Below are 17,746 nucleotides of genomic sequence, written 5' to 3'. Positions count from 1 at the left end.
AAATCCATCCACTGCCAAGGAGGCCACTGAGCATCCCACAAGAGGATGCGAGAGTGTCCCACGTCCCTCTCATATACTGCTCAGCCTTGCTGGGCTGTCCCTGCATTGAGCTGAACTCCTGGGGACATTGCCACCCCGTCACCATCTGCCCATCCTCTGCATGGCCCCCGGCTGCACACAGCGGCTGCTCCGTCCCCTCCCGAGGCTCAGCCAAGCCCAGCAGTGCTCTGGGATGCTCAGTGCGTGCCTTGAACAAATTAACTGTGACAGAAGATACCGAGTGCCTAACACTAGTCTCAGCTTAAACACCTCCTGTTTGCCATGCTCCGGACTCAGCAGGAGCTCATCCGATGAGAGCAGGTGTCACGCAGGTCCCCAGCCAGCCACCAAGAGCAGACACAGGACAGCGAGGGGCTCTGGCTTCAGCAATAAAAAAAAGCAAGCAAACAAAGCAAAACAAACAAAAAAAAGCCAACAATGATCAATTTTTTTAAACTTTAAATATTTGTTTCTTTCTTTAAAATCTGTTTTCCTCTGGGGCTCTGTCTCTGTAAAGGGCTGTGCTCTCCCTGCAGCATCTGGGTTCCTTCCCCAGTCCTGGCTGTGGGGCAGGGGAGAAGCAGGGTCACTGGGAGGGGGATGGACGGGCGCTCTCCTCCCTGCATCACCGGCACGTGTGGATTTCCACCACCCGATGGCAGGGTTTGCACTTGACGGAGCAGCACCAGTGAAATTTGCAGCTGCACCTCTCCACAACCTCCACTTCGTCCGTATGAAAGCCCCGGCCGCAGCACATCAGCTCGCAGCCGTCGATGGCCTTGGAGGTCTTGTTGCACTGCCGGCCGCTGGTGCCCAGCACCCCGTTCTTGAGGTCATGGTCACAGAAGTCAGGACTGGAGTCCAGGTAGACAAGGTCCTCGTCTGTGTGTGGCTTGAACTGGGAGTTTTTGGGCACCAGCACTTTGGTGGATCCGATCTCGCTCTGCTCAACCTCCGTGGCACCGTCGAATTTCTCCTTTAGGACATTGCCCACTTTGCGGAAGGGGGGCATGGCTTTCCAGCACGTCTTGAACTCGCAGGAGCCCGACACACCGTGACACTTGCACTCCACCCGCATGTTGTTCAGGATCGCCTGGAGGAACAGACACAAGGAATGAGATGGGACCGTCAGCTGGGGCTGGACACAGCAAGGAGGGTGCAATGTTGGGGTCTGGAAGGGTTGTGCAGAAAGCAATGCCAACGCACATGAGCTGATGGGATTAAATGAACCCAAAAAGCTCAAGCAATTGCTGCAGAACCCAGCTGGGATGCTGCAGAGCCACAATGGCTGCCTCGGTTTCCCCCTCACCATTACCTTCCTCCCTGCCTCGTTGTTGTGGAGGTTCATTAACGCTCTGTTGGAAGAAGCCCCTTTGCTCCTCTCACGGACGTCGACGAAGGACTGTGAGAAGGCCACGCCATAGGCGATGTTGTCGGAGCAGCCCGACCACTGGAAGCCTAAGGCAGAGAGCAGGGATGAGGGAGGTGACAGCAGCCTGCCTCGCTTGTCCTCCCCAGCCCTGCGCTTGCCAAAGTACAGCTGCCTTGCCACCCCTCTGTCTTGCTACCCACTATTGGGGGAACTGGGGAAGCTGGGGAGTGCGGCCCTGGGGGGACATGGACAAGAGGCTTTCTCTGCCCCATGGGCTCCCCAGATGCCTTTTTGAGGGACTCATATAGAATCATAGAATGTCCTGAGTTGGAAGGGACCCACAAGGATCGAGTCCAACCCCTGTCCCCCCACAGTTCACACTGTGTGTCTGAGGACGTTGTCCAGTCTCTTCTTGAACCCTGTCAGGCTTGGGGCCGTGACACCTCCCTGGGGAGCCTGTTCCAGTGTCCAGCACCCTCTGGGTGAAGAACCTTTTCCTCATGTCCAACCTGAACCCCCACCAGCACATCTTCCTGCCATTCCCTTGGGTCCTCTCACTGGTCACCAGAAAAAAAAGAGATCAGCCTCCCCTCCTTGTGAGGAAGCTATAGCAAGATCTATTTTTTTTTTTAAACTCTTTCCTCCTTTCCAGATGGCTCCAGAGTGGACATTTCCACGCCTGGCCGTTTTGCGTCCCCCCCGGTGCGTGCTCACCCTGCGGGCTGCCCCCCTGCACCGTGCGGTCGCATCCACACTTGTCCAGCTCGCCGCTGCTGCAGGCTCGGGTCACTGCGAAGGCCACCCCTGCCGAAGAGATGGCATAGACGAACGCTGCCTCCCGCGTCCCTGCAACAGCAAAACCATGGTGGGAAACAGGGCAGCAAGTCTGAGGCGCGGGAGAGGCCTTTCTGGAGGGCGAGCAGCCAGGCGGCCAAAGGCCCTTGGTGGGCTGTTGTGTGTGTCTCTGCTCCCCATCCCTCCTAATGCTGTGGTTGTACATAAACCTTCTTGGAAAGCTGGTCTGGAAACTGGCTCTTGGTAAAACATAGAGTCATTTTGGTTGGAAAAGACCTTCAAGATCATAGAGTCCAACTGTTAGCCCAACACTGGCACTAACCCATGTCTCTGAGATCCTCATCTACGCAACATGCTATTCAGACTTATCAAGTCAAGCTCTTTGCTTGATCTCTTCCTCCCAAGATGGGGTGGCCCATGCAGGACTCTCACCCTCCCCACTCCCACATGCTGTTTGCTCAGTGCCAAGCCTGGACCAGCCTCAGCAGAGACACCTCAGCGCTGGGAGATCATTTGCAGCACTGAGAGCCCCTTCTTGCAATAGCGAAGGAGCTGGTAACTGCACCACAAGGTTAAAAACATGAATGCAATGGGCAAGCTATATCTGGCAATGAGGGAGACGCAATGTGGGGAGAGCTCTCCAGAGCTTGCATGGAGCCTTGCCTGGTGCTTGCAGGGCACCTCTGCCAGGAAATCTCTCCTGCATCCAAAACAGTTGGCTGCTTTCCACACCCAGGAACATCCCCTGCAGCTGCGGATCTGTGCCATCCTCTGACACAGGGTCCTGCAGCTCCCAGCACGTCCCACGTTACGCTGCAGAACCCCACGCCACTCCCAAAGCGCCTAACAAAACCACGCTGGTCCCCAGGGCACAGCCCCGTCCCAGCTCTCGTTTGTACCTATGTGGTACCACACGGTCGGGAAGAGCTTGTTTGGGAAGTCAGGGGACGTCCCGGGGCATAAACACACAGGGCGGCCTGGCCAGGGGTCAGCTCTTGCAACACCCAAATCCCCACCGTCCCCCGAGGCCAGCTGAGGACACAGCCCCTCTGTCTCCGAGCAAGGAGGGTTGGCACTTGGGGTAGTCCCGTGCTCGGGGTCGAGGGGGGATGGCTTGCGAGCAGACATCACTGCGGCTCGCCGGTCGGACAGAGGGCAGCTACTTTGGTGGTCGCAGCCCAGACTTTGGTGGCCCAGCTGCAATCTGGCCCTGGCGGCAGCGGCTGGGGAGGACCCAGCCTGCGCGGGGACTGAACCGCCTCCAAGTTAATCGAGGTTAATAGTAGGATCGTGTTGGTCGGTTTGTGCTGTGGCTGCCTAAAAAGAGAAGACTTTTAGTTTCTGGTATTTCTGGTATTTCCAGTCCCTGAACCTTCACAAGAAGAGATCTTCACCCCTGCGTTGAGGGGAGGAAAGTCAAACAAGGAGCCGGGGGGAGGCTTTAGCCTATGGGTCCTGGGATGGGAGGTGTGATGGTGCATCAGGGACAGCAGTGTCACCCGAGGGGCGGCCAGGGCCGCTGTGCTGGTCTCCAGGGCTTGCAGAGGGGTTTCCCCTCCATCTCCTCACCCCGATGCTCTAGGTCCTTGCTTGGTTTGATCATAGCCCAGTGCCTCCGGACGCCTGCGTGCAGCCTGGGTCAGAAGGGCTGGGGCTGCCCTGGCCATAAATCCTCCCCTGAGGCCTGCAGCAGGGTGGTGGCGGGGACGATGCTGCTGTCCTCGCAGGGTCCAGCTGCTGCATGTTTTACTCGCATCTGGCGGCAGAGGGCTGTCCTCCCGAGGGCTCCGCTCCAGCGCGGTGTTACCAGCCTGGTCACCGCTGAGAGACGGAATCAATCTAGTGTCCCGCTGCAGCCCTGGCTTCGCAGAGCAAAGCTCCTGGGCTTGGCAGGGCAGAGATTAGACCACAGGGTGACCACAGGGCCCTGCTCGAACTTGGCATGTCCTTGTGAAAGGTCCGGGCTCTCTGGATGCCCTTGGCTGGTGCCTCCATGCAATGGGCACCCACTGGGCATGAAAAAGGTTTGGGAGAGGAAACATCCAGCAGCTGAGAAACCGCAAGAGTCTGGATACACTGCCCCAGTGCAGTCAGAAGAGCCCCAGGGAGATGCCCAGGAAAGACCCGTCAGCCCCAAGATCCAGCACTGGGTGATTCCCTGCCCTCCCCAGCTGCTGGCCAAGGGGCAAGCAAGCGAATCCCACCTATAGCCCACTGGGCTGCTGTCGTAGCCATTCCCCCATGCAGCAACACCCCCAGCACGCGTCATCCCAGCTCACCTTGCGTTACCACTTTGCCGAAGACGGGCAGGGTGTCCAGTGTGGAGCAGTTCCAGCGGCGGTTGCGGAACTGGTACTGGCACTCCTCGATGGCCAGCTGGGCCCCGCGCCGCACCGAGTCCATCACCTCCAGGTTCCTCTTGCACATCTGCACCTGACGCTGGATCAAGCCCTTCAGCTTCTCGCAGGTCTCCTCCTCAGAGATGCTCCCCACTGAAGACAGCTTTGCCAGGTACCTGCCACGACAGCCAGCACAATTGGTTAGGAGATGAGAGCTGGGGGAGCATCAGCCCGTGTTCAGCTGGGACACCCTGCACTGCAGGCAGTGAGGAGACCCCTACAGCTGAGACCTGGTGCCCATCTCAGGTCACCTTAAATGTGCTCCGCAGGATGCGATTTTGACTGGCAGAGAGCAAGCTCAAAGAAAACAACCATCCCTCTGCAGCCCTGTCTCCCAGGGAGCCCAGCTGCTGGCTCCCCTTTGCCTCTGTTGCCTGCAAGGAAGATATTTTCAGCGTTGTCTGAATGTGCCCGGTCAGGTCTCCTGAGTACCGGCACATCCAAGTGCTACTAGGAGAAGCCAGAGGGCTCTGGAGTCAGCCAAAACAAGCAGGACAGGCGCTCAGCTGCCAGCTCCAGCTGCCACACAGCTCCTGCAGCCTGGCTGTGTGCTCATCACCGACAAACATCACTGACGAACAACACCGACAAACCACTTCCCTCCCAGAGCCCTCTCTGCTCTGCCAGTCCTCCACAGGCAGGGATGGCCCCTGGGACCTGCCAGGCTTCTTGTCAGTTGGGATTCAAACAGGGCTTCAGGGTGGAGGGCACAGAGTCAGGAGCAAAACTGCACACACTGAGCACCTCCTCCAGCAGCCCGGCTTGTGAACGTGGCCGTGAGGTCTTTGTTGACCTGGAAGAGACTGGCCTTGCGTGGTGGTGACCACAAGCTCTGCTTCCATTGCCCCATCCTCAGCAGAAGGAGTTACAGAGCTGCTCTGGAGTGTCGGCATTATGGGGAAAGGGAAGCTGCCCCTTTTGGGACAAGCACCCTGAAAGCTCTTGGCATCTCTCCACTGAGCACGTGGGCACGACAGTCAGCACATCCCAGTGATCCAACCCTGGCACGTGTGGATGTCACCCTGTTTCCCAGGTACATCCTCCTGCCCCAGGCTCTGGATCCCCGAGGGGTTTTGAGACAGACCCGCACAGCGTGGTCAGGCTGTCGGATAATCCCAGATCCTCTCTCTGTGCTCGTGCCAGCACGTGTCCAGCCAAGACTCACTCCGTCCCGTGGCTGCTGGCACCTGCTCTAAGTGACACCGCCACCGGTGCAGCCCTGTCCTGCTGCGAGCAGCGAGATCCCTGCATGGACAGGGAAAACTGACGCACCCGCTGACCACGCCGAGCTTTAACATCCTTGGGAATCGCCAGCGTCAGCTCACGTTGCTGCCTCATCTGCACCAAGAGATGCGAGTACCAAGCAAAGGCTTTTTGGAAACCTCATTCCTTGACTCTGCATTTCCCAGCCCTACAGAGCTTGTGGGTTTTTTTGTTTGCTTGTTTTTTTTCCTCCTCCTCCCGAGTTGCGACATCCTGCTAAGGATTTCTCCTTTGAAGCCCTGCTTGCCTCCGAGAAGTGACTGTGCAAAAGTGGCTCCTGCTCCCTGCCCGTTCCCATGTGTCCCAGGAGCCAGATCTGCTGACTTCAGCCACAAAATCAAGTTGTCACAGCCTCTTCCTCCCATTAGCCCTGCCAGCCTGCCCCAGGAGGAGAGAACAGGATTTTCCCTTCTGTGCATCAGCAGAATTATTCACCAGCTTGGTTTCATGCTTACAACTTGGCGGGGGGGGGCATGGGAGATGATGAGAAAGTGTCCGTGGGGAGTCTGCATGGTGAGCCATCAGAAGCATTCAGCTTTCCTTCTGCGTGGAGATGACTTGGTGCAATGCCTCTTGGGCAGCAGGAAGTGGCAGGCTGCCGTGATTTCAGAGCCAAGTTCTTTTCTAGCCTTTATACCAGCAAAGCATCTTTGCCCAAGGCTTTCTGCTCCTCCAAGAGCACAGCCCTGTTTGCAGAGGACTGGCTGGCTTGGAAACCCCACCACGGCCAAACCCAGGGCTGTTGCCTCTCTGCTGGCCCCCACACCATGCACTGAGTGTCCTGGTCCCCGTGCTGTGGTCCCAGACATGGGGTGTGACAGTTGCTGTTCCTGCATCTCGCTGCACTCGGCTGACCCAGGATGAAGGCAGCAAACCAGCCCTGGGAGCTGTGAGGATGTTTGATGCTGAGCAATCCCGGAGTGACTGTGACAGCTCTGTCCCCTCACAGGTCCAGCCATCATTCCAGTTTGGGCACAGAGCAGCTGACACACAGCAGAGTGGTGAGATTCCTCCCAAGATACTGTGGTTTGGTTGATCTGCTTTAAGCCTGGAAGCCAGGAAAACCAGATTCTGCCTCCAGTACTAACCTCTTGTGCTGATTTGGCTTTTCCCTCCTCCTGCAGCTTAAGCAGCATTTATCACACCAGGGAACCAGCTCTTGCTGAGCAGCACGGCCGGTCCTGCGGACAAGCCCGTGCCCGGTCTGACTGCAGGCACCTTGGCAGGAGGGCGCCGTGCCGCAGGTGTAACAGCTGCATTAGCATCACCTTCTTTTCTGATATATTTCCCAGCTTGGTGGGTTTCTCCAGGCAATGGGGAGCTATAAATTCAAAGCACACATGAAGAAAAGTGTGACAAGAGCCTTTCAAGCCTTTCCAAGTAGATGTGCCTGATAAGATGCCTCCCCAACAAGCATTTAATGCTGTTTGGGATGATAAAACAAAGGCCAAGGACGCTTCAAAGATACGTAGAGCTCTCCAAGAACAGGTCTGGTAATTTGTTTTGCAAGGCAGGCAAATAAGATGAAGCTATCCAGAATGGCGCTCTGGCCTCTCTCCCCTATGACAGGTCCTCTGGGTGCCATCATCCCTCCTCAGCCCATGTGCATCTGCTGCTTCTTGGGGATGGAGGCAACTATACCCAAAATGCTGTGGCCCCATCAGACTTCCAGCATCCTACCAGTCTGCTGTGCCCTGTGAGAACCATCCCCGCTTCCCAAAAGAGACATTTATTTTTTTGGTGGGGGGAGTCTGCCGTCATGGTGACTGGTCCAGGAGGGATCCAGAGGTTGAGTCAAGGATGCAAGGAAGGACCTACGTCAAGCGTGGGGCAGCTCCAAGCCTCTCACGGCATCTCTCCACACCACATTCAGGGACACCGGGCAGGAACATCTCACCTCTTTTCCCATCTCTGGGGCAGCTGAAGGGCAAGATAAGAGCTGGGAAACATGCTCTGCCCTCACCAGCACTGGAAGATGCTTCCGCCCCGCAACTCACAGAGTGTTTCTCAGGGCTGGGGAGCCCAAGCAAAGCACCAAACCCGTCTGCAACATCCCACGGTCACCATGGAAACCGGGCTCTAGCACCACGCCTGGTCCTTGATGAGGTCCTTGCTCCAAACTTCATTTTCCTGGACCGAGGTGGTAGAAACTATGGACAAAGCCTGTCACCTCTGCCCACGCAGACAGCAAGGTGGGTACAACATCAGCAAACCCAACAGCTCCTGCCTTCTGCAAGGTCTCGGTACAGATCATCTTGGTATCACATCTTGATTGCTGTGCAGAGCTCTAGATTATGACTTAACTCTCACATGCAGCTTCAGAACAGCTCTGCTTGTGGAAAAAGAAAAGCCCCAAGTAATAGCATATTTTCTTCATTTTCCAAGATTGGGCAAAAAATGTTTCAAGGGGTGAGCTGCTGTCCAAGCTGTTTGTTCAAGTTTTGTCTTCTTGCTTCATCATGAAATTTATGTTTCTTTTCTCCTGCCTTTAAATCCAGACGAGTCACTCGGAGAACAAGCTCCTTTTTAATAAAAGTCACTGACTTAACACAAAGCTGACAGAAAGCCCTTCCTTTTTTTTCCATCCACAGCATATAGATCAAGATTGAAGCCCCGTAATTTAAGCAGCTGCAGTTGATCCACCCTGCAAGATGGCAAATACGGAAACCTCAAATCCAGGGAGCTTTGAAAAGGAGAGGGAGGGGGAAAAGCCCTACTTAAATTTAAAAAAAAAATAATTTCATGAGGAAGAATAATTGGTGGAATGACAAGAACACATTGGAAGGGCCACAGCGGTTGGCAGATAGAGCCAGAAGGAGAGGGGAGGGGATTCCCTGCCGCGGGAAGGTGTGGAAATTTGAGTCATTGACAAATTCTCAATAGAGGTGGGTCAGGGAAGATGTAGCAGATGTCTTGGAGAAAGCAGAAATCTCTGGTGTTTCTTTTATTTAAACAAATGAGTTTCAAGTGTGAGAACTCTTCATATTGTCTCATTTTGGGAAATGGTAACAGTCGAACCCAGGCCAGTGGTATCACCGATACATCACTCAGAGATGCTGAGAAGTCGGATGAGCTCAGAAGCTTCACCCTGTTCGGCAAACACCCAACCTGCCTGGGACATCTACCTGGCCAAGGCCACAAAAGGCTTGTTCAAGTCTTGAGTTGCAGAGATGCTCCAGCTCTGCTCCTCTCCAAGAGGCACCTTCTGCAAACATCCTCCTGCTCATGGAGTTGGCAGCCTCCCGAGCCTCTCTGCCTCTTGTGGCTGGATGTACAGTCAGCCAGTGACTCGGGGACGTATTTAGGATTGAAATTGTCTTGTGCAAAGAGGTTTCCTCTGAGGAAGAAGAAAATGCTTGTTTAGGGTGGAAGAAACAAAAGTGTATGAAAATGGACGGATGCAGAGAGAGGAATGGACCAGGAGCTATGGAGAAGGGAATCAGCTTTTCGTTGTTGCTTTCCCCTTCCAAACAGAGGGGAGGCATGGAGAGACACCTGAGGGCTGGGAGGTCAAAGGATGCTCCAGGTGGGCCAGAAAGCCCATGTGCTTTTGGTGTCTCGCACTGGCCTTAGGACCACTTTCCCTGTGCCAACGTGCCAAGGTCATAGGTACCACCCGCATCCTTGGCCTGGTTCAGCAGCTCTTCCACCTTGGGCACGTTCCTGGCAGGAGCTGCTGGAGACCTGCAGCCTGCAAGGCTGCCTTTACGCAGCTGCTTGCTCTGCAGCAGGACATGCCCCTCTCAGAAACTCAGCATCCCCCTCCTGGGATGAGATACTCTGCCTTTCCATCCCTTATAAGTGTAAACCACCATTTACAAAGTCACCATCTTCCTCCCTGGAAGAAAAGCAGCTCAATCTTCCCTGTCACAGCTCTTGCACATTTCATCTCTTGGCTGAAACTGTGCTTTTCACACTCTAATCTCCACCTCCAATTAACAGCTGCCAAAACAGTCTCCCAGGAGAAGGCACCGCCACGCTCACCGTGACCTGTCTGCAGACCTGAGCGTGCAGCTCCGCCATCTGAGCTCAAACCTGAACCTACAGCTCAAAGCCCGTCCCCCAACACCTTGGACCCTGCACCTTACACCATGTGCACCCAGCAAACACCCATCTACCCACGCACCAAACACCGGTGGTGGCCTGTCACCCTGTCACAAGTGTCTGGGGACAGCGAGGTGGCCCAGCTGCTGATCCCAAGCCAGTGCTGCTTCTTGGCTTTCTGAGCATCCAGGGGCGATGTCTCCACTTTGGATGGAAACTGGGAAGACCCTGAGAAAGACTCTGGAAATCCACTTTGGATGTGTAGGAAACATCCTCTACTGCATCTTCCTTTGTAAGTCAACAGAAGCTGCTCCTGGGCTCAAACACAAAAGCAATACCTCGCTGCAAGAGGAGGCAAGTGCAGGCCATGGGCTGAGCTCTGTGGGAATTCCCCTCCTGCAGCGCTTCAGGCTAGACCTGGTTGGAAAAATCCTGATGAATTTTTAGTTTTGATCAGAATTTGCAAATATGTGGCGAGAGAAGCCTTCTGCAGGATTAGTTTGATCTCGCCCAACTTGCAACAGACCCCAGGCTGCTCTCCATCAGCCAAGATACTCAATTAATTTCCCCCCCGCTCCAGGTAATTTCATGAAAGCACAATACTGGCTCCAGTTCTGCTGAACCAGCCAGATCCTGCCCAGCACCTCCCCAGCCATGTGGAGCAGCTCCTGAAGAGCCCCGAGGATGCTGGGGGGTCACCCACAGGGACGGGGCGCTGACACCCCGGGGATGGAGCCAGACAAAGGTCACCTGCACGTTGTGTCCAGAGCAGAGTTTGCCATTCAAGCAGCCTTGGATGACTGAGATTTTTGTGGATTTGCAAGACTTTCAAGCTTTAAGAAAAAAATCACCAAGTATTGTAAGAGCCAGCATCATTGCGCTTGTAAGGAAATACAGAAGAACCTCCTGGAAATTGTTGACCTCCAGGATTGCTCAGCAATTTCATAATTTTAAGAAAGCCCAAATAAATGGCTCTAATGCATTTATCTCCATCCGCAAGAATGAACTGAGAGGACAGTAGCTCTCAGCAGAGTAACATAAACATTTTTTTTCTTCAATGCAAAAGTCGGTTCTGACTCATGGAGTCATAGAAAAGCATTGCAAAAAATAAATCTGCTTCTTGCAGTTGCTTGTACTTGGAGCCAATCTGATTCTGCACAACCTGGGTGCAGGGTGGTTTTCCCTCACTCATGTCCTGGAATAAGGCTCTGCTGCTAAAGATTGGGGTGCAGTTTTATTTGAGGCTTCCTTAGGAAAAGACAGAAATGCCCATCACGGATCCCTCCTGCACCCTGGCAAACACAGCCCCGAAATCCTCCTGCCAGACAGGACCAGAGCTCAGAGACAAGCCAAACTGGTTGGAAGTCTAGTGCCAAGATGGGCAGAGGTCTCTTGCCTCTGCAGGATTCAACCCTGAAAGCCAGTCCGTTTTCATCGCCGAGCTAAAATTAGCTGTTTTTGTCAAAAGTGGCAAGAGTTATAAATAAATACAAATTAATAAATATTTCCTGGCTAGTTTCACTTTCCCTCCTGCACCCTTGGAGAAGGGGGTGTCACTGGTTTCATGCAGACCTGCAGAACCTGGTGGGATCCCTGGAGTGATGCAAAGGAGCCCAGGGCAGCCCAGAAGTGGAGAGACACTTGTCCAACCTATGGCAGCCCTCAAAGCAAGGAAATTCTGCATCGAACCCAATCTGTGCAACCCACCATCCCAGCTGCTGGAGCCGATGGGACTTGGGGAACGTTCTTGAACCCGTCCTCACACCAGAAGCCAAGAGTGCAGGGAGGGGAGCGGCTCTGCCCCGCAGCCACCGGCACCTGCCGAATCCCCGGCACGGGCACGGCGCCCGACGGGAAACGCTGGACCGGTTCCTTGCCAGGTGGAAAATGGGAGGGTCGCGACGACAATGCAAAGAATCTCGTATGAAATTAAACCAAGCCAGGCTCAAGGCGAAGCGAGCTCTCTCCACTACCAAAGCTGGGGAGACCCATCTTAAAAAAAAATTAAGTCTGGTTTAAAACCAGAGGGATGCAAGTGTAGGAGCCAGGCACGCTTCTTCCCAAAGCCTCTGCATTGCAGAATGACCCAAAGTGGCACAAAATGAGCATTCAGGCTGCTCTTGAAACATCCCCACTGCAAAGCTGGCAGGGATGAGCATGGAGAATTGGGCTCCGCATTTGCAAAGCACCTTGTGATGTTCAGATGAAAGGGGGCCAGAGAAACCCAAACTCCTTCCGTCCCTCCCTCACTAGCCCTTAAAAGTGGTTACTATTGTAGAGCAGCTGCTCAGCCAGGCATGTTCAGACACTTGCAAGGCCTTCAAGCTTTCCCAGAGTGCTCAAATTCAAATTTTTTAAAGGGTTTAAAAGCCCATCTGTGCTCCTGGCCCTTTAAGCCGAGTCTCAAGCCCAGACGGAAGTTTTAAACCCCTGTAAATAGGGGGTAGCTGGAGCTGCCGGTGGCACACCCTGCTCTGCAGCGGCATAACCGCATCTCAGGCTATCCAGTGCACACACGGGGAGCCTCCTCCAAAGCCAGTTTTAGCTGCAAGAAAAGTGAGAGAGGCTGTAATGATTCACAGACAGCTCGATAAATAGGGGTCTCACCCATGAAGGACCCTGCCCCATTGTATCTGACGCTTCCCAGGCTCGGGAATGGATTCTCACCACTCAAACCTCCCAAGCAACTTCAGATCGCAGCAGCCCCGGTGCCACGCGCGGTTCGTGGGGGCTGGCAGCCACAGCCCACATTGCACATTTGCTCGTTCACCGCTTCAGGCGGACTTCCCTCCCTCCAGAGCAGATAAATAAATGAATAAATAAGTAAATAATGACTGCTCGTCCCTCACCTCGCACTGAAAACAGAGCCTGTTGCTGCCATGCTGGTTTCAGGGAGGTGCTTGTCGGGCTCCACAAAACACCCCCGGCACCGGGATGGTTTTGGACCATGGAGAGAACGTGCTTCCATGTTTAACCACCTTACTGCACATGCAGGTTCAAGAGCTGAATCGAGTCTGTGAAATGCGAGTTGCTTTGGAAAGTAACTTGGCTGTTTCCCCTGTATAAAGCACGTCCCTGGACTCCTCCAGAGATAAAGCAGAAGCCAGAGGGACCTTCCCGCACACAACCAGCTAGATCTAACCGGCACTAACGACAGCCCTTGATTTAATTTTACAACTCTGCGCCTGAAGAGGCAGGAGGAAAAGCTTTGAAACTCTTGCGTTTCCAAAGGCAAGAGGAAGAGCAAGCCTGGGGCTTTCACGAGAAGGGGGAACAGAACATCTCTTCAGATTTGGAGAAGTTTTCTCGATAGGCAGCAAGCCAAACAGTGACTCCCAGAACTCAGACACTGAGAAAACACACCTGAGGTTCTCTCCCTACCCAGAGAGAAAGTAGCTTGGTCTGTTTAATGAAAAGATTTGACAAAGGCCCTTCCAGCTCAATGGTCACTGTAGCGAAGGCATCCCCCCAAGAGATACTGACACCGTCCCCCTTTTCTATGGGATGGGGTGGCTCAGAGGACACCATTTGCGTGGCCGAAATGAGCCCTTCCCCACAAAGCCAGGCTTACAGAAAACATTCAGCTCAAGTGTTGCAAGCAGCGTCTCTCCAAAGCGCTGGGGGAATGCGAGTCCGGACAGGTCGAAAGAAGCTTTAGGGGGAAAAAAAAAAAAAAAAAGTCACAACTGAGCTTAATCACTAATCTAGCAGGTTTCTGGAAAAGCAAACTTCACCATGCGCTGCCACCCAGCGCACACACCTCTGCGCAGAAACGTGCGCCCGGGGAGGCTGGATGCGGCTCGGGGCGCTGGGCTGGCAGCGCGGGATGGAGCGGAGCCCGCCGGAGCCCACACGCGCGAGGCTTCGCGAAGACGTACGAGGCACACTCATTCCTCGAATATCTGATAACTCCTGGGATCCTTCTAACTCTGTTTATTGCCTCCGGCAGCCTTTGTTTCTGATGTGAGAAGATAAACAATTGGAATTGTCTTAATCCTAAAGGCAAAGAATAAAAAGCACCGAGCGGGGGACGATCCTTTTATCACTATACATTTGCAACATCAAAAAAAGTTGACCCCCCTTCCTTTCAAAGGCACTGAAATGGATCTGCTTTTCCTCCCCTGTTGGCAGGAATGAGCCCTGTGCTCTCCGGCGGCCGAGCCCCCTGCGCCCACCCCTCGCTTCGCCCGCACGGACGGCTGCACACAGCCCTCCCCGGCTATTGCCCGGGAACACCCCCCGCCTCAGCTCCCAAATACCATCCCAGCTGCGTGCGGTGCCGGGGACCGGGAGGTCCCACCTCTGCGTACCCGCACTGGGTGGCTCGTGGACCTCGTTCGAGAAATCCCCCTTTGCCGGACCCTTCCCTGCGCCCATCCCGGGGCAGCCGAGGCTGCTTCTCTTCGGGGACCTGCCCTCGTCCCGCTGGGCTTCCTCAGCAGGACTTTCTCCCTGCAGGACAAACACTCCCACAGTTCCCAATATACCTTCACCCGAAGCGTGACAGCTTAAAAGACCACCTTGATAGCTGCTATGATCCACCCACCACTTGCCGGAGACGCGTGGCATGCAAGTCGCTCCATCTGGCAAGGGAGGAGGGGAGGAGGACGAAGTACTAACGCATCCCCGCAGCTACTGATGGGCGAGCACCTTTTCCCACCGTCAGGACACCTGAAGAATGCAGCTGACCTGGTGCTTTCCCCGGGCATAGGGAGCATCCTCCAAAACCCCCCTACGTCCCGCAAGCCTCCAGCAAGCCAAATCTAAAGCGGGGAGAGATAGGAGCCGTATCCAGAGGCAGGAAGGACTCCTTGCGCAGGGGATGTGCTTGTGGGACTGTGCCCACCTCGGTGCAGGTGTCAGGAGAGGCACAAGCCACTCAGGATCTTTTGTGCCGACAGACCCAGGGGCTCCGCGCCCAGCTGCAGTGAACCTGCCCTGGCCGATGGAGACCCGGGGAGGTGGGATGGAAGTGGCCCATGTTCCCAGCCTGAGAGCGGGTCCGCTGGGTGCGAGCAGCATGAGCTAATTAGATCACAGCAGTCGGCGACGCTGGGAGCAGGGCAAGCGCCATCTCCCATCAGAGTAGATTAATTAGGAGGAACTGACCCCTTCGTTCAAAATTAGGTGGGAAGGTGCTGTCGTGCTCCATCCCCTCTGCCCCACGGGGTCTCCCCAGAAGACAGTCCCACCACTTTGGCAAACACGCAGGAATTTTCCAGAATGATTTCCGCCTCTGTTTACCTTACACATTATTTCAGTGTTTGTTCACCAGGTTCCCAGTGTCACCAGGCTCCTCTGCAGCATGCAACAGCCCCCCGCCACCCATCGTCCTGCCGGGAATGAGGGTCCGAGGCGTGGGCAGCCCTGCCCGCGGCGAATCCCCGGGGCCGGCACACTTGGCCGTCCCAGCCCTGCCAAATCCTTCCCTGGACCGCTGGCCCTCGCGCGGCACCTCGCCAGCTCCCTGGCCCTGCTCTGACCCGGTGCCCCGACCTCCGTCCTCTCCCGCTGGGGTCTAGATTTATAACTTAAGGACAAAATGGGGACAGGGGCTCAATAACCAGCCTCTGCCCAACCAGCCTCAGTAACACACTGGACCTGAGTGACTGGGGAGGGTTGGCATCTCCTGCAGCCCCCCTGGCCAGGGTGCAGACTGCCACCCCCCACTGCCACCAGTTTGGGGGGTCAGTGGGAACAGGGGGTACCCGGTGTGACAGCGACAGGAGCCCCACGTCCCGCTGAGTACCGAGCAGCATCGCTGCCGGCGGTTGCACCCCGAAGCTGCCTGACCCCGGCGGCACCTGCTCCACCAGCCCCGGGGGGATCAACAAGTGTCGGCGCCGGTTCCCCCCCCGCCTCGCCCCGCGGCTACTCACAGCCAGTTGCTGGCGTTGGCCGAGAAGGTGGCGAGGATGATGAGCAGCAAGGAGCGCAGGAAATACTCCGGGCTCATCCTGGAGAACAGGCAGCGGGGGAGCGAGCGGAGCCGGCGGCGGCAGCTCCCCCCCGGCCCGGGGCAGCCGCCGCCGCAGGTGGGCGCCGGGCAGGAGCGGCGGCGGCGGGCGCTGCCCGGTGGATGCGCCCGCGGCGGCCGCCGAGCCCGACTGTCAGCTCGGCCGGCCCATCCCGGGATGGAGCGGCGGGCCGGGGGCGGGCCGGGGGCGGGGGTAGCCCGGGGGGCCGCCCCGGCTCCGCCGCTGCCTGGGCGGGCCCGGCCGCCGGGGACACCCCCGGAGGCGGGACGGCGGCGGGGAGGGCACCGGGGGCTCTGCCGGCTCCCCCTGCCCCGCTGCGGCCCCCCCCGCCCCGCCCCCGGCAGCGACCTCCGAGACCCGCCGGGTGGGTTTGGTGGGTGCCGTGGGGTCGGGGCGCGGGGGGGTTTGCTTCTCGCCGGAGCTGCGGGGAGAGATGGGCACATATCGAAGAGAGGAGGAGCGGTTTTCCACTCGCATTTGGGGTTTTTAGGGTAATTTCCGCGCGGCTGTGAAAAAGCAGAGCGCTCAGGATGGGGCCTGGCGCTGCCTCGGGTTTCTGCATTGCTGGGAGCAGCCTGGGCATCGCCAAGACTGCCTTTCCCATTAACCACCACCCCTTCGGCCGGGAGGGATTTCCCAAATCCCAGTTGCTGAGGATTCACAGCAAACGCCGAATTTTGGCATTTGAAAATTCACGAACGAGGAGAGGGGCCCGGGGGGCTTTCTATCAGGAGGGAATAGCGGCCGGAGCAGCAGCAGGGACGAGGTTGTGAACCGTGGTGATGCCTCCGCAGGGTTGTCCCCATGCAGAGCATCCCTCCGGTGACGGGGCTGCGCGTGTGGAGGGTGATGCTTGGCCAAGTGTCGAGGCTTAAACGCACGGCTGGACTTGTCTGGGAAGGTCAACTCCTGGCAATCCCAGGAGCTGTTGGCAGCGTGGCTTGCCCTGTAGTGGGGATCTCCATCTCCTCCGCCATCCACCGTGACTCCATCTATCCCCAGCAGTCCATGTGGGCACAAATGACTTAATTTAAAGCCAGGAGTGACACGAGATGGCTGCTTGGTGTGAAATCCAAGATCCCAGGCAGCCAAAACCCGTGCACCAAACCTCCTCCTGACAATGTTATTAGTTAGGTCTATTACTAAAACCTCTTGCTACCATCTCTAAAATCCTGCCAAGCTGGTTTGGAGCTATTCAAAATTCCCTTTGTCTTTCAACTCCATTTTCCTGCTCTCAGTGTAGCCAGGACACACTTATTCAAAGCACGGCAACTTGCACTGGGCTGCACACATGCCTGTCTAAGTGTATTACACCTACTTTAAAATCTCTGCATTAGTTCCCTGTCAAAGCGAGGATTTAATTTCAAAGTGCTTTGACTTATATTCCAGCTCCTGACAGGCGGCAGCCCACCCTCACCTAGTCATTCATCTGGCTTTCACGTCCTTGCTGATTATCCCGGTTGAAAGCGGGATGCTGGCTGCTTTGCCGGTGAATCGGAGGTTGTTGCTGTGAGCCCCGGCTGGGTAATTCAGTGCAACTGGAGCTGATTAATCTGGCTCATCGCTCAAGACAAAGCCGTGGCCTTCCTCTGGCTTCTAATCGCTCTGGGTGTTGAGTGAAGTTGTCAGGAAGGCAAGAGCTAATTGAAAGGCTAAGGGGAACGAGAGGTTAGAGGGCCATGGCTGGCTGGCCAGAGCCACGTGGGTCCATGGGAATATCATATTTTTGGGCCTCAGATGTGTTATTCCCCCCCGCAACAGAAACACCAGAGTGTTCCACAGAAGCCAGAGGGGTGGGCATGGTCCCAGATCTCTGCGTGGTTCAGAGGGCCACTCTGGCTGGTGTGGACACCTGC

General features: G+C 55.9%; 1 protein-coding gene across 1 annotated transcript; it reads right to left on the bottom strand.

Moving 5' to 3' along the window:
* Nucleotides 1–516: 516 nt before the first annotated feature.
* On the bottom strand, nt 517–15,868 carry WNT4 (Wnt family member 4). Its single transcript, XM_065649840.1, has 5 exons — nt 15,792–15,868; nt 4,486–4,721; nt 2,126–2,257; nt 1,355–1,497; nt 517–1,132 (listed from the first exon to the last, which is right to left on the bottom strand). The coding sequence occupies exons 1-5, from the start codon at nt 15,866–15,868 to the stop codon at nt 665–667; spliced, it is 1,056 nt and encodes a 351-aa protein (XP_065505912.1). The 3' UTR covers nt 517–664.
* Between the last annotated feature and the right edge of the window lie 1,878 nt (nt 15,869–17,746).

Source organism: Caloenas nicobarica, chromosome 22 (assembly GCF_036013445.1).
Source record: "Caloenas nicobarica isolate bCalNic1 chromosome 22, bCalNic1.hap1, whole genome shotgun sequence".
NCBI classification, from domain to species: Eukaryota; Metazoa; Chordata; class Aves; order Columbiformes; family Columbidae; genus Caloenas; species Caloenas nicobarica.
Note: the sequence above shows the minus strand (reverse complement) of the source record. Positions and strands in the feature narration are given on the sequence as shown.

Excerpts from the sequence above, each read along its gene's own strand:
- WNT4 (XM_065649840.1), bottom strand. The coding sequence starts at position 15,868 with ATGAGCCCGGAGTATTTCCTGCGCTCCTTGCTGCTCATCATCCTCGCC. Across the intron at positions 2,258-4,485 it reads CGGCAAAGTGGTAACGCAAG|GGACGCGGGAGGCAGCGTTC; the intron begins GTGAGCTGGGAT and ends TTGCTGTTGCAG. Across the intron at positions 1,133-1,354 it reads ACAACGAGGCAGGGAGGAAG|GCGATCCTGAACAACATGCG; the intron begins GTAATGGTGAGG and ends CTGTTCCTCCAG.